Consider the following 14,445-nt stretch of genomic DNA (forward strand, 5'->3'; position numbering starts at 1 on the left):
ATAAAAAAGATTTTTATAGGATAGCATTTTCTAAAATTCTGGTTTTGGCAAAGAGATATTTGATTAAAAGATTTAATATTAAAGATGAAATCTTCTTTACAAAAAGGAAAACTGCAGTTTAAACTGAGAGTGTGAAGTCTCTTAGGCAGACCTACTTGTTAGCTTTCCCAGAGCATGGTTGTTCTCCAGCACCATACAGTGGTAGGCTGGCCTTCATACCAGTTCCTTGCTAGGTTGAATCCATATCTTCTGTGTTGGCGGGATTCTGTGGCCTAGTAGAGAGAAGAAACTGAATTAAACTAATTTAAGGGCATACTTCTCTTTAATATACTACATTCATTGTATACATTGAGAATGAGTTCCCTTAGATTTACTTGGTTGTAGACCCTTCTTCAATAGCCATCTATTCCACAGAGTATAAATTAGGGAACAGAGGGTTGGATATTTGTAAGGCCTGCAAGCCTTCCTTCAAAGGAAAAGAGAAGGCTGCTTCCTTTTGATGTGTCAAGCCCAACCGTAAGTGTGTAAACATGGAATGTGTTGCTCTCCCTTCTGTCCACCTCCACGCTGGGGTCTCTGCCATGTTACTGCTTCATAAAGGAGCTCAAGTACTAAGTAGTTCCCCCACCTACTCTGCTTCTCCCAGATGACACCAAAACCAGGACAGCTGAAACCTTTACTTGGCTTTTTTTGTTGTTAGACTAGAATGACCCTGTAACTGTAGCTAATTTGATGAATTTGGAACTAGGTCAGGGCTTTTCTACCTGGCTTCCATTCCACTATAATTGTAAGGAGGCCAGTGTCTTTGGAGTATAGTTATTTAAAATTATAAGCAAGCAGTAAACCTTGAAGAGTTACTTCTGATTTGATTAGTTTTCATTTACCTAGGAATCCCAAAAATTCTAAAATACAAAAAAAGCAAGTCATAACAATTTAAAAAATAAGCTTAAGCAGTGTTGCATTTGTAAAAATATTAAAAATTATTTTGAGAGGCAGCCTATATAGTCTTTGCTGACCTTGAACTTGTCTTCTTCTGCCTCAGCCTCCCAAGAGTTAGGCTCACAGCTATGCACCACCATGGCTGGCGTTCATGTTTTTAGAATACTCTAGAACCATAGCCAGCATTTGTTGGATGAGCGGTTTTTCATCGCAGTGCATCTAAACTTGTTGGTTTTCTTTCCCGTAAGCTCCTCTATGCATTCCCTTATGTTAACACCGACAGTGGACATGTAATTCTTAGTGTCTCCAAAGTGCTGGACTGTCCTGTTGAAATGTAGTTTCACAGCTATCTTTAGTTTAGATGTCAGTCTTAAAGGTGTATTGACATTATTTCTTTGGGACATATTATTGTGGATGGGACTATAACATGGGAGATGTTTCCAAGCTCTTGTGGGACAGATTTGCTAACTTACTGCCTTCTAATGTCTAGGTCCAGGAGCTCCACGAGGAGGAGGCACAGTGGGTTAACTATGATGAGGATGAGTTGTGTGTGAAGATGCAGCTGGCTGATGGGATCTTTGAGACCTTGATCAAAGATACTATTGATGTTCTCAATCAGATCAGTGAAAAACAGGGGAGAATGCTACTTGTGTGACATCTTGCAAATAAATCGAACACTGAGTGCTAACACGAGTCCTGGGCCTTTCTGCCTCCCGATATACACCCGTCTCCACCATAGCAAGAATGCTTCTGGACCTCGCACCTGTTGTTGTGGACTGCTGGTTTGGAGTTCATGGGACAATGTGGTATATCTGGTATTACAGCCTTTGCCTTTACAGACTGCCCACAGGAGTGCGTGATTCTTTCCTGTGGGCAGGGTTACACTCCTGATGTTGAGATTTGGTGTCATCATTCACCTCCTTAGCACCCTACTAGGGCTCAGATGAGGGCCGAGAACACCAGACTTACCTCTGAGGTTAGACAAGGCCATCACTTCCTTGAGTCTTATCAGGAAAGAGAGGTAAATAAGTTAATCTTTTAACTTTCAAAATATAATACTGGTCTGTATAAAGAAAGTCATAAATGGACATTGTAGTCTGTGAACAGTATTAAACCCATAACCACTTCTAAAATAGGCAAATTCAAGATTCTCTGCCTATTCACATTCTGGAGTTTATTATTTCCTGAAGACACGTTCCTTCCATCCTGAGGCTGAGCAGCACCACGTGGACATCAGAAATAAGCGGTGCTTTGCTGTCTGGGCACCACCTAAACAACTCTAACCCATTGCATTGTGTTTAATTTTCCTGTCTGGGCGAAAAACAAATGCCCCACTGAAGACGAGGCTCCAGGACTGCCATGGGCTGGTTCCTCTGCCTGCCCCTCCCTACTCTTTCCTCACTTGCCCTAACCTCTACCAGCTGCTCTCAGAATCGTGGATCCTCAGGACCATCTCAGGCGTGCAGGCCTGGCGAAAGTGGGGAGAGTTCATTTTGGCCTTCAAACTTTGAATTCCCACCTCTCCCCAGAAGTCAGATGCTGTTACTTGAATGATTTAGGAAATGAGTGTGTGCACCAAAGACAAGAAGATATTGTCTATAGTCTGCGTGCTTGTTTTGCTCTGTAGAACATTTTTTAATTTATTTTAAGATAAATTATTAAGTTGAAGATGTGTGTCCCTATTGAGAAGTGAAATTCTCATAATAGCAAACCTCTGTCTCGAAGTTTCTAGAGTTTAGTCTTCGCACAGGAAAGAAAGCTGCAGTTATAATAAATGTGTACACACACTGAGGAATCAGTTGAGTTCATCAGAACGATGACAGGCATTTACAGCATCGCCTGTGACAGCAGGAGCAGGAGGGGGACCTGAAAGTTTACTCCTGCCTCCCTTGCATCTCACAGTTGTACCTGAGAAAAGTCTCCAGACTCCAGCTGCTGCATCCGAGCACTCGGTGCTCACCGGGCCCTGAGCACTTGCCTTCCAGACTGGTTTCTCCATCAGTCCTGTCCTTCAAGTAATCCCGGAGAATGTGGATGATCTTAGGCGTGAATGGAAATGCCTTAACCTTACAGTTCGGACTAGAGCAGCATGGTCAGACATCCACCAGGTTCACACTTACAGATACCCTGGACTTTACGGCTTCTTCAAAAGACATTAGAAAACCCAAAGACAGCGTAACCCTTAAGTGTGCACGTTTGTTGTTTTCTGCATCTCTCTTCCAGACTTGCCTTTGCATCTCAGATATTTCACTATGCACACGTCATTTCTCTTCAGTTTCATTCTGTCATTACATGAGATTTGCTGAAATCATCATTGGGATATTTGCATTTTGCACAGTGACTGGTGTGCTAGCTCTTGACAACAGGAAAGCACTGAAATGTTACAGCTGGGTCTCCTGAATGCTCAGGTGGGTGTCTCATCAGCATCTCCTCTGTGCATTTGCTGTTGAGCTGTCGTCTTTAGCCATAACGAGCAACTTGACTAAGAGAAGCAAAGGTTTCTTGGGGCTATTTACCAGTAGTGTGGAAATAGTGTTTTCATGTGGCCAAGGAAAGCAAAGAGATTTCTCTTCAGTTTATGTTCTTTGGAAGACAGGAAACATCTTGTGTACATCCCTTAACTGTTTGTAGGATCACATTGTCTTTATGATACTGAACTTTACAGCTGCTATACTTTTTTTACAAATGAAGATCAAATTATAATAGGAATATAGGTTGTTTTCCACTCTTCATTATTTGGACCTAAAGTTAATTTTTAATAAGGTGTATCTTTACTCTTTACATTAAAATGCCAGAAAAGGAAAAACATACTGAAATAAGTCCATGGACTCAGCAATCTGGACACTGCTGGACCGTGGCAGTGACCATCCTAACCTCCTCCAGCTGTCTTCACTATCCCAGAATCCCGCGTTCCAGAAAAGATAGGAATAGGCCAGTCTCATCCTTTGCTAGCAATCATATCTATAGTTTGATAGCAAAAATCAAAAGAATCTAGGGTTTCTTACTGTTTTAACTATTTGGATCTAACTGAGATGGTTTGTTGATAGGATCAGGAATGATAAATGTGGATACCCAGCCACTCCATACTGGGATCTTTTTAATGAAGCCCTGCCTCCTAACCAAGAACCTACTCTTCCCTCTTCTAATCTTCGCTCCCTCTCCCACACCTGTCCCTTCTTCTCTCTGCCTAACTCCTCTCGAAGATCTTTGCATCAGCAGTAACACTGTTTAAAATAGCACTGTCAGAACCTAGTAGTAAACCACCATGCAGGCTTCAGATTTACTTCTGAGTCCAAAACAATTTGTGCTACCCAGGGCAGTTACCTCTGGGTTAAACAAGTACAGGGTATCAATCCCCTCTTCAGGTCTAAACAGGAATTTTTCTCTAGGGAAAAGTGGGAAGAGCTCAAAAAGTAGTTAATAAGGAAGGGGAATTCCTTCTGTGACTACAGGTCTCTGAGAAATTACCTTTCAAAAGAGATTGCATTGCTCATAAGAGTGTTGTGGCCTATTGATAAAAACAATTTTGTTCACTTTCTTGTCTTGAAAAAAAGTGGCCTTAGCTTTTTGCAATACTTGAATAAAGTGTGTACTTGCAAAAGAATTTCTGTAGCACAGCATTAGAGACTCATAACTTTTCTGCAAGAAATTCAAACTTACATCTTCCTTTTACTACCTTAAGAATACTAGTGAATAAAACATAATTCAAAGAGCAAGTGATAGAAACTACAATGATGTTTAATGCAAATTGTAGGAATTTACATGTTTACAAATCATCTTAAACTGGTTGTGCAGCAATTCAATAAAATCTTTGTATTATAAAAATGTGAAGAAAAATGTAAACTGGTGTAAAGGAGGTACTATCATTTTAATTAACCTATGTTTAAAAGCTTTTCCTTCTGGACTTTGCAAAGCCTTCTTGGTTACACATTGCAAAGCATTCTCTAGGGGGCTCAGCCTCCTTGTGTGTACTGTGCTGTGCAGACATGGAAAAGAAACCCGTTTACTGTGTGTGTAAATAGCCTGGTCATCAGGCCATTTCAGCCAATAGTCACACCCGTGCAGTCTGCACAGAAGACTGAGGGTGTGGTTTGTAAGTAATCTGTACAATAACTGGGATGGATTCCCATGTATAGCTGTGTAAATAGATTTGTTAACTAAAATGTACTTTAAGATGAAATCTGTAAATAAATTGATTTATAAATTAATTTCATGTCAGGTCTGAGTTTGTCCATTCATGAGCCAAATTTAGAAAAGGAGTTCTCATGAAATTGACTTGTTTCTGATTTCTTGTTTTGTTCCAGGATACTTGTTCATAGAGTACGGGGAGCTGTTTATAAAAGCTGTTGATGCTCTGCCCAGGAGACCAGCACAGGAAGCTAAGCACCTGGCTCTAGCTGCTTGTTAGTTCCTCGGGTCATCACTAAGCACCACTGTGTTCTTACCATTGTGAGACCAATGGGGAGCTGAGCTTAAAGTCTAGTGAACAAGATCATCAAAAAAATACTTTCTGGCCAGGCGGTGGTGGCACACGCTTTTAATCCCAGCACTCGGAAGGCAGAAGCAGGCCAGACTAGAGCTAGTTCCAGGACAGACTCCAAGCTACAGAGAAACCTTGTCAAAAGCTTTCTGAAAACCAGTACATGTCAAACTGCCAAGGAGCTCAGGGAGGAATGTGTTAAAATGGTAGGGCTGGGTCAGGAGAGAGTTAGTTCCCTGATAAATCTTAACTGGATTTTGTTTTTTGACATGAGATCTCACTATGTAATCCAAGCTGGCCTCAAACTTTGAACATGTTCAGCCCTCTTACTTCAGCTTCCTCTGTAGATAGGATTCAAGCATGACACCGTATCTGGCTTATATGTTTGTCTTGAACATTGATGGGCTTCCTTCAATTCACGGTAAATGCCATTTCTCCCAGATGATTTGAGTCTTGCTCAACCCTGAAAAATAACACATAAAGCCACACATAATTAAGTGGGCCACAAAAATGACTGGGTGTGGAAGGTGTAATTTATTTCTGGAAATAAGAGCTTGGTGTAGAATGGAGCTGGGTATGCAGAAGAATCAACTCCGATGATGGAAGTATGTGGCCCTCATTACCCACCATCCTCACTACATTCCACTTCCTCCTGATGGCAAAGTCTGCTCTGCTTTCAGCCCCTTGCCTCATTAAGGACTTCAGAAAACCACTGACCCCAAATGGCAACAGACTAAGATATTGTTGAACTCATTAAAAATAACCACACACTCACACTGTGTGCCAGATAATGTGACTGGTGCTAAGGACATGCTTGGGGGCAGGGAGAGACTGGATTGCTGTAATCTTGAATCAAAACATGAGATGAGAGGATGGCAACATAGCAGAGCCAAAAATGGTGAGAGCTCACAGACAGGAACTCCAGAGATCAGCGCGAGTGCTTGTGGCTCAAAACAGTGGACAAGGCCCAGAGATTGCGTCTCTCACAGGTGCCTGGGCTCTGTGGCCAAGATCAGCAGGCAGATAAAGTACCTGCCAGTGCCTGATTCAAAGTCACCCAAAATAAACAAGACACACCAGGCGTGAGTGTGACACTTGTTTTCTTACAGCCCCTGCAATTTCTCAGCCACGCCCACCCCATGGCCAGCAGACCTACAAATGCAGCCAGCATGGATGAGGTCAACTGCCAGCACCCTGCTCAGGCTGTCACGAAAGACTTTCTCTTCGTCCCTCCCCATTTGACGATGAAAGACAAAGATCTGGGGGTGTGCTGAGAGCCAGACACCAGAGCTACAGTGGGAGAGTCCCACGGCACAGGCTGGAGAAGCATTCAGGTGTTCTTACATGATCCCCACAGTAGGGATCTGATGTGACTACAGTCTAGCCCTCCCTCAAAGGCCACCACAACACACCACATCCAGCAGGACAAGTATCTCCAAATGTGGAGGGCAGCTTGGTCTAATAGGGCCTGCTTAGCCTCCCCTTTGGGTGCCCCTTGGAGACAGGGCCTCCCTCTGATTTTGAGATAACTTAGGATCACCAGGAAAACCAGATTAAGAAGAAACATTCACTCAACTAGAAATTTCATGTGTCTGGAATATGACTGGTTTTTGTGTTTTGTTTTTTAAGACTGTTTCTCTGTGTAGTCCTGGTTGTCCTGGAACTTGATCTGCAGACCAGGCTCACATCGATTAAAGGTATGTGTCACCACTTTCTGGAAGAATAAGTCCATTTTAATTGATGTTGAGGGACTACCAGATGTATAGCTGATAATCATCCTTTCTGAGCAGACATCTGTTCCAGCTGTTTCTTCCCTCCTCAAATTATGTGCACACCAGTGTCAACACACAAATGCCTCCCTGCGCTGCCAACAGACAACTGAGGGTGACTGTGCTGTCCTTCGGCACCCTGACTAGTTAGTTTGGGGAGTCCAGTTTGTCTTGGGAAATTCTAAGTCATTGTGTAGAGACAGAGCCCTTACAATGGGAGTGGGATGACAAATCCTCCCTTCGGCTGTGCTAGTTCCTGTCAAGGTATTGTCAGAACAGGTGAAATGTCCCCACACACACCCTCCATGAGCTTTCCAGGAGACACTCTTGTCTGCAACTTCCATAGGGACCCACTGCCCCTGCTCCTTGAGCCAAACCTTTTCATCCCAACCAGACAAATGGTGGCAGGAAGTCACAGCTTGACTGAACTTGACATGTCCAGTGACTTTTGTCCCAAGAGTGATGTTTAATGTTCAGATGGCTTTGGTTAGGCAGGATTTTCAATGCCTGTATAGTTATTTGGTCCTCACACTTTTGATCTCATCCCACTGTTATCTGGGACAAACTGCAGAAGATTCATTTCATGTGATGACCCTGTCTCTGTGCTATTGCTTGGACCATGGCTGTGGTGTCGTGCTCAGACAGGAGTCTTTTTTGCTATCTAAGCATATGACTAAAGTGTTTTTGAAGCCACAGTGGAATCTCTGCGTCTGCATGAGAAAGGTAGCCTTACATTTGCAGATGTGTCTGCTGTGTGAGGCACCTCTGTAGTCTGTGCCCAGCAGCCCCATGTAACTGTCACATGGAGTTTCACATGGAAAAGTGGCCATGACCTGCTTGATACAGCCTAAGTAAGTAGCCCTACAGTATGGCCAGGGCTTGCTGGCAATAGTTGTGTTGTATCTAGGATTTCCTTGGGTTATAGGGGAGGGGAATCAGTTGTTATGGTTTGGCTCTAGGATTTCCTTGGGTTATAGGGGAGGGGAATCAGTTGTTATGATTTGGCTCATTTTACATAAAGGTGAACTTTTTGTTCTGTGGTGGGCCAGTCACAGCAATTTACCGAGTACAAGTTAGATTAGCTTTTCAGTTCCATTTCTTTTAAAATTAAGCTTTAAACCCACCTTTGTTAAGCTTTATAATACCTGTGTGGAGGTTGGGAGTACATGTGCTCAGTATGATCAAGTGTATGCAGATCCTTTGAAGGCCAGAAGAGGGTGTCAGAGGCCCTGAAGCTAGAGTCACTGGTAATTTAAGCCACCACATCACCGCCATTGCCACCCCATCCGGATACTGGGAATCAACTCCTGTCCTCTGCAAGAGCAGCGAGCACCCTTTACTGCAGCGCCATCCTTCACTCCTTCAGTTCCACTTTTCTTCTTTGTTTATTTGTTTGTTTTTCAAGACATGGCTTCTCTTTGGCTGTCCTGGTACTTGCTGTGTAGACCAGGCTTACAGAGATCCACCTGCCTCTGTCTCCTGAGTGCTGGGATTAAAGGTGTGTGCCACCACCACTGCCTGGCTAGTTCTACTTTTAAAAAAAATTTCATTTTTGTTGTGTGAGTGTATGGTGTAAGAAAGGGGCACACATGTCACAGCGTGCATTTGTGTGAGTGTATGATGTAAGAGGGGCACACATGTTACAGCGTGCATTTGTGTGTGTGGTGTGGGGAAGGGGCACACATGTCACAGCGTGCATTTGTGTCAGTGTGTAGTGTAGGAAATGGACACGATACAGCATGCATTTGTGTGTGGTGTGAGAAAGGGGCACACACGTTACAGCGTGCATTTGGCGCTCAGAGAATAACTGATTTTTCGAATCAGTTCTCACCGTCCAGCTTTTCTTTAGCTCCATGAATAGAAGTCAGCTCCTCCAGACTTGACAGCAAACACCTTTATTATCCTCTAAGTCATCTCATCTTTCTAAGGGCTCTTCATTAGAGGCAATAATAAGAGTGATAAATGATGTTTGCCAAGGAAGAGACCAATTCACGATTTGAAGTCGTCCAGGGTAAGACAACACACAGGAGACAGGGTGGGGTGGGGGTAGAGAGGGGCGGCACTCTTAAAGTAGCATAGCATTTATTTACAGCCAGAGAAGAGACCCTGCACTAGATAGAGTTCCTTGAAATGCCTTGATCCTCCATGGCCAAAAGATTGCATTTTGGAGCTAGTCCGAGCAATTGGCTGCAGTGGAAGACTCTCAGCTTGGCCCTGCTCCAGCAGAAAGCTGGAGGCATGCTTGGAGCCACTGACATGAGTACAAGCAGAACAAAAAGTTCTGCTGACCTACAGCAGTGGGAGATAAACCCTCGTGCGATTAGGTCAGTACCGGCTGTAGGACCTTTCACAGGAATTTTATCTAATGTTCCCCAGCATGAGCAGGAAGCCGAACATGACTGCCTTCCCCCACAAGAATGAATGTAGAGAAACAGAGGAAGTTAGGGAGCAGTTTGGGGAATCATAAGCTTTGTCTACTTGCAACCTCTTTTTGATTTTATAAGTGAAATTCAAGTCAGCAACTCAAATAGCAATTAAAATTGTTTTATTATTATTTTATGTGGATGGATATTTTGCCTGCATGTATTTCTGTCTACCGCATGCATGCCTGGAGCACAAAGAGGCCAAGAGGAGGGATCAGATCCCCAGGAACTGGAGTTAACAAAGGGCTGTGAGCTGCCACATGGTTGTCTGGAAGAGCAGCCAGTGTTCTTAACCACTGAGCCATCTCTCCAGTCTCTCAAATAGCAACTGTTTAAACCAAGGCTTCTAATACAATCCAAATAAGTATGAACTCAATACTTAGACACTGAAGGGCAATAACAGAAAACTATTAGAAGTCTTTTCTTCTATAATTTGTCTTGCTTAAAGACAAAACCGGGACACTGAGAATCTCCCCGTGAACTTGGAGAATAAAAAAATGTGTAAGGATAGAGATTCAGGGATTGGGCCCTAGAAAGAGTAGGAAAACTGTTTTTATATGAGCAGAAGTTTTGGGCTGAGAAAGAAATCAGAGAAACATCACCCTTCACAATAGCCACAAATAACATAAAATATCTTGGAGTAACTAACCAAACAAGTGAAAGACTCGTATAACAAGAACTTTAAATCTTTGAAGAAAGAAATTGAAGAAGACACCAGCAAATGGAAAGATCTCCCATGCTCTTGGGTAGGTAGAATTAACATAGTAAAAATGGCAATCTTACCAAAAGCAATCTACAATGCAATGCCCATCAGAATCCCAGCAAAATTCTTCACAGACCTTGAAAGAACGGTATTCAACTTTATATGGAAAAGCAAAAAAGCCAGAATAGCCCAAACAACCCTGTACAATAAAGGAACTTCTGGAGGCATCACAATCCCTACTACAGAGCTACAGTACTGAAAACAGCCTGGTATTGGCATAAAAACAGACAGGAGGACCAATGGAACTGAATAGAAGACCCAGATAGCAATCCACACACCTACAAACACCTGATTTTTGAAAAAGTAAAAAATACAAAATAAAAAAAGAAAGCATATTCAACAAATGGTGCTGGCATAACTGGATATCAACATCTAGAAGAATGAAAATAGATTCATATCTATCACCATGCACAAAACTCAAGTACAAATGAATCAGACCTCTACATAAAACCAACCACACTGAACCTCATAGAAGAGAAAGTGGGAAGTACACTTGAATACATTGGCACAGGAGACCACTTCCTAAATATAACCCCAGTATCACAGACACTAAGAGAATAATTAATAAATAGGACCTCCTGAAACTGAAAAGCTTCTGTAAAGCAAAGGACACAGACAACAAGACAAAACGGCAGCCTACAGAACGGGAAAAGATCTTCACCAATCCCACAGCAGACAGAGGGCTGATCTTCAAAATGTACAAAAAACTCAAGAAATTGGTCATCAAAAGAACAAATAATCCAATAAAAAAAATGGGGTACAGACCTAAACAGAGAACTTTCAATAGAGGAATCTAAAATGGCTGAAAGATACTTAAGGAAATGCTCAATATCCTTAGTCACCAGAGAAAAGAAAATCAAAACAACTCTGAGATTCCAACTTAAACCTGTAAGAATGGCCAAGATCAAAAATTCTGATGACAACTTATGCTGGAGAGGTTGTGGGGTAAAGGGAACACACCTCCATTGCTGGTGGGAGTACAAACTGGTACAGCCCCTTTGGAAATCAGTGTGGCGATTTCTCAGAAAATTAGGAAAAAAACCTTCCTCAAGACCCAGCAATACCCTTTTGGGTATATCAATCATACCATAAGGGCATTTGCTCAACTATGTTCATAGCATTATTTGTCATAGCCAGAACATGGAAGTGACCTAAATGCCAAAGAATGGGTAAGGGAAATATGGTACATTTACACAATGGAGTACTACACAGCAGAAAAAAAATGCTGTCTTGAAATTTGTGGGCAAATGGATGGTGCTAGAAAACATCATATTGAGTGAGGTAACCCAGATCCAGAAAGACAGATATAATATGTACTCACTCATAAGTGGCTTTTAGACAAAAAGTCAGGAAAACCAGCTTACAATTCACAATCCAAGAGAATCTAGACAGCAATGAGGACCCTAAGAGAGATATACATGGATCTACTCTACATGGAAAGTAGAAAAAGACAAGATCTCCTGAGTAAATTGGAAGCATGGGGACCATGGGAGAGGGTTGAAGGGGAGGGGAGAGGAAGGGAAGGGAGTGGAGAAAAATATACAGCTCAATAAAATCAATTTTCAAAAACAAAAAGAGCAGAAGTTTTATAAATGTATTCAACACTTCAATTGCTAGCATACAACAGCCTCAGATCTGAGTGGACATGTTCCAGCTGTGTTCATTAGCAGTGTGGAGTGGTGGAGTATGCAGTGCAGAGTGGGCCTCTCGTGTGTTCAGAACTAGGGGAAGCGGCAGAGCTCAACACTGGCGGACATTGCCGGAAATACATCAGATTCATCTGCATTTAATTTTGAACTAATATTCTGGTTATTGTGTGTTCAGGAACATTTTACTATTGTCAAAATATTTGCAACCCCTAAGTGTAGTTACATAGCTCATGGTGTAGAAACATGAGGGCACTGACTATCAAGAAGAGAGGTAATTTATTCTCTCAAGAAACTGAACCAGAGAGTCAGATCATGAGGACTCTAGACACCAGAAAGCCTGCAAGGGAGGCAAGCAACTTAAAACCAAGGTTGAGCTAAGGTCTGAATACTGAACAGAGTCACCTAGCAAACTTATCATAACCCCGTGCCAGAAAGAGGAAGAGCTAAATTCTAGGAAAACAAGATGTCCTCAGAAGAGTGACCTGGCATGAGGAAGTCTACAGAGAAAACACAGCCGCTACCAGATCCTCTTCCAGGGAGTTCAGTCAAAAGCTGAGTTGCTCATCAAAGTATCATCACATCACACACCGGCAGACAGACAGACAGCCACTTTCAGACACCGAGGGGAGCCACCAATATGACAGACTAAATCAGAAAGGACAAAGAATTCTGCTTGCACGACAATGCACAGGACAGGAAAAAGTATTTTAAAGCCTTCAAATATAGGAGAGATGGTTCAGTGGGTTTCCTGATTTCTATGCAATCATGGGGATCCGAATTCTGATCCCTAGTATCCATGTAAAAGTCAGGCATGGTAGTGGGCACCTATAACCACTGGACATGGGAGTGGAGAAGATGGACAGATCCCAGTGACTCACTGACCAGTCAATCTAGCCCAGATAGTAAGCTTCAAGTTCAGCCAGAGACCCTGTCTCAAAAACCTAAGGTGGAGGCTTACCACCTGACTTCATCCCTCCCAGATACCACATCGAGTTTCTCTGTCCGGCACAGTCCTGCACATCTTGTACTAGGTAGGGCTCAGCCTGATGAATCTGACTCTCCCCTCCACAAACCCTTCGCTATCGCTAGATCTAGCCCTGGTCCCACTTCAGCCTAATCTGGTTGGCTCTGCCCATGCCACCACAACCACTAGACCCCTAGGCTCTGAACTAGATACCTGTGTTAGGGTTCTCTAGAGACATAGAACTTAATGATTCTCTCTCTCTCTCTCTCTCTCTCTCTCTCTCTCTCTCTCTCTCTCTCTCTCGTGTCACTCCCTTTGGGGACTACAGGGACTGGATTATACAGGCCCATATTTCTACATTGTATGGTGGCACAATTTGCACCTGCCACACAGAAGGTGGTCACCTAGCCTTTTGAGACAAACTGATGCCATTCTAACAAAGGGTCAGGATCTGGCAATGTCGCTCTGCTCCTTCTTTGTAATTTGGGAGGTCCCCTGGGGAAGAGGTGTTAACTCAGTCTACCTGACAGAGTAGACACACAGAGCAGGCATAGGCAGGAAGACGGCAACATGGGCATAGGAAGGTGTGGATGTGACCACAGCCATTCTGGTTACCTAGGAAACAGAAGGCAATGAATTTCCCCCTCAGTTTATGTTTTGGTATAAAAGCCGTTTGGAGAATAAACGTGGGTGATTTTCAGGATGTGAACTCAGGATTTCATAAAGGATCCCTGAAAATTCCCTTCCGATAAAGTCATGTGAGTTGTGTCTTTATTCCCACACCTCCACTTGGTTCGAGAAATAATCTATGTCGGGTCTAGACCTTGACAGGGGATCATTTCCTTTTAAACCAGCACATTGCCCATGGTTTTTAAAGAAAGACCCAGATTATTGATAGACTGGAAGGACAGTTAAGTCCTACAGCACTTGAGAAACCTTGAGAGGCACAGGAGGACGTCCTGTGTGAAGAGAAGCTACAAGCCATCTGAAGGACTTGGAGAAAGAAGCAGAGATAGGAAAAGATGGTAAGATCACACTATGGATATTTTAAACCTCATTAAATAAATTATTTCTCATGACAGTCCTTTGGCAACTAGGTGGTGGCCATTGTGATGACCTCCAGATGGCAGGAGGTTGGTGCTTCAGCAGGTCTACTGGCTCCTGTCATGAGGCCTCATTGCTACTTGAGGCAATTAATCATAAGCCAGGGAATGTTCTCAGTCCCTATGGGTTCAGAAACTGTAAAGTGCTGGGCCTTAGTGGCACATACCTTTAATCTCAGCACTTGAGAGGCAGAGGCAGGTGAATCTTTAAGTTCAAGGCCAGCCTGGGCTACAGAGAGAATTCCAGGACAGCCAGGGCTACACAGAGAAACCCTGTCTCAAAGCACAGACAAAGGAAGGAAGGAAAGAAAGAAGAGGAAAAGAAACTGTTAAGTATTGGTTCTCCCAGAGGTGT

The 14,445-nt window shown here is 43.0% G+C and overlaps 1 protein-coding gene and 1 long non-coding RNA gene across 5 annotated transcripts in view; one reads left to right on the top strand and one right to left on the bottom strand.

Annotated features, from left to right (window-relative positions):
* The window catches only part of Cep350 (centrosomal protein 350), a 135,220-nt gene extending 130,073 nt beyond the window's left edge, over positions 1-5,147 (top strand). For all 4 annotated transcript variants that reach the window (XM_050135390.1, XM_050135395.1, XM_050135392.1 and 1 more), the window contains one exon: positions 1,430-5,147. In XM_050135390.1, coding sequence (XP_049991347.1) covers positions 1,430-1,594 — 165 coding nt within the window. In that variant the 3' untranslated portion in view covers positions 1,595-5,147. The remainder of the gene's footprint in view (positions 1-1,429) is intronic.
* Positions 1-14,445, bottom strand: part of LOC126497394 (uncharacterized) — a 35,430-nt gene that overhangs the window by 3,471 nt on the left and 17,514 nt on the right. The window contains exons 4-5 of the long non-coding RNA XR_007590598.1: positions 5,750-5,882; positions 156-272 (exon numbers count right to left, since the gene is read on the bottom strand). This is a non-coding gene — a long non-coding RNA (uncharacterized lncRNA). The remainder of the gene's footprint in view (positions 1-155; positions 273-5,749; positions 5,883-14,445) is intronic.

Source organism: Alexandromys fortis, unplaced genomic scaffold (assembly GCF_014885135.2).
Source record: "Alexandromys fortis isolate MF-2015 unplaced genomic scaffold, M_Fortis_MF-2015_v1.1 scaffold_21, whole genome shotgun sequence".
In the NCBI taxonomy this organism is placed as follows: domain Eukaryota; kingdom Metazoa; phylum Chordata; class Mammalia; order Rodentia; family Cricetidae; genus Alexandromys; species Alexandromys fortis.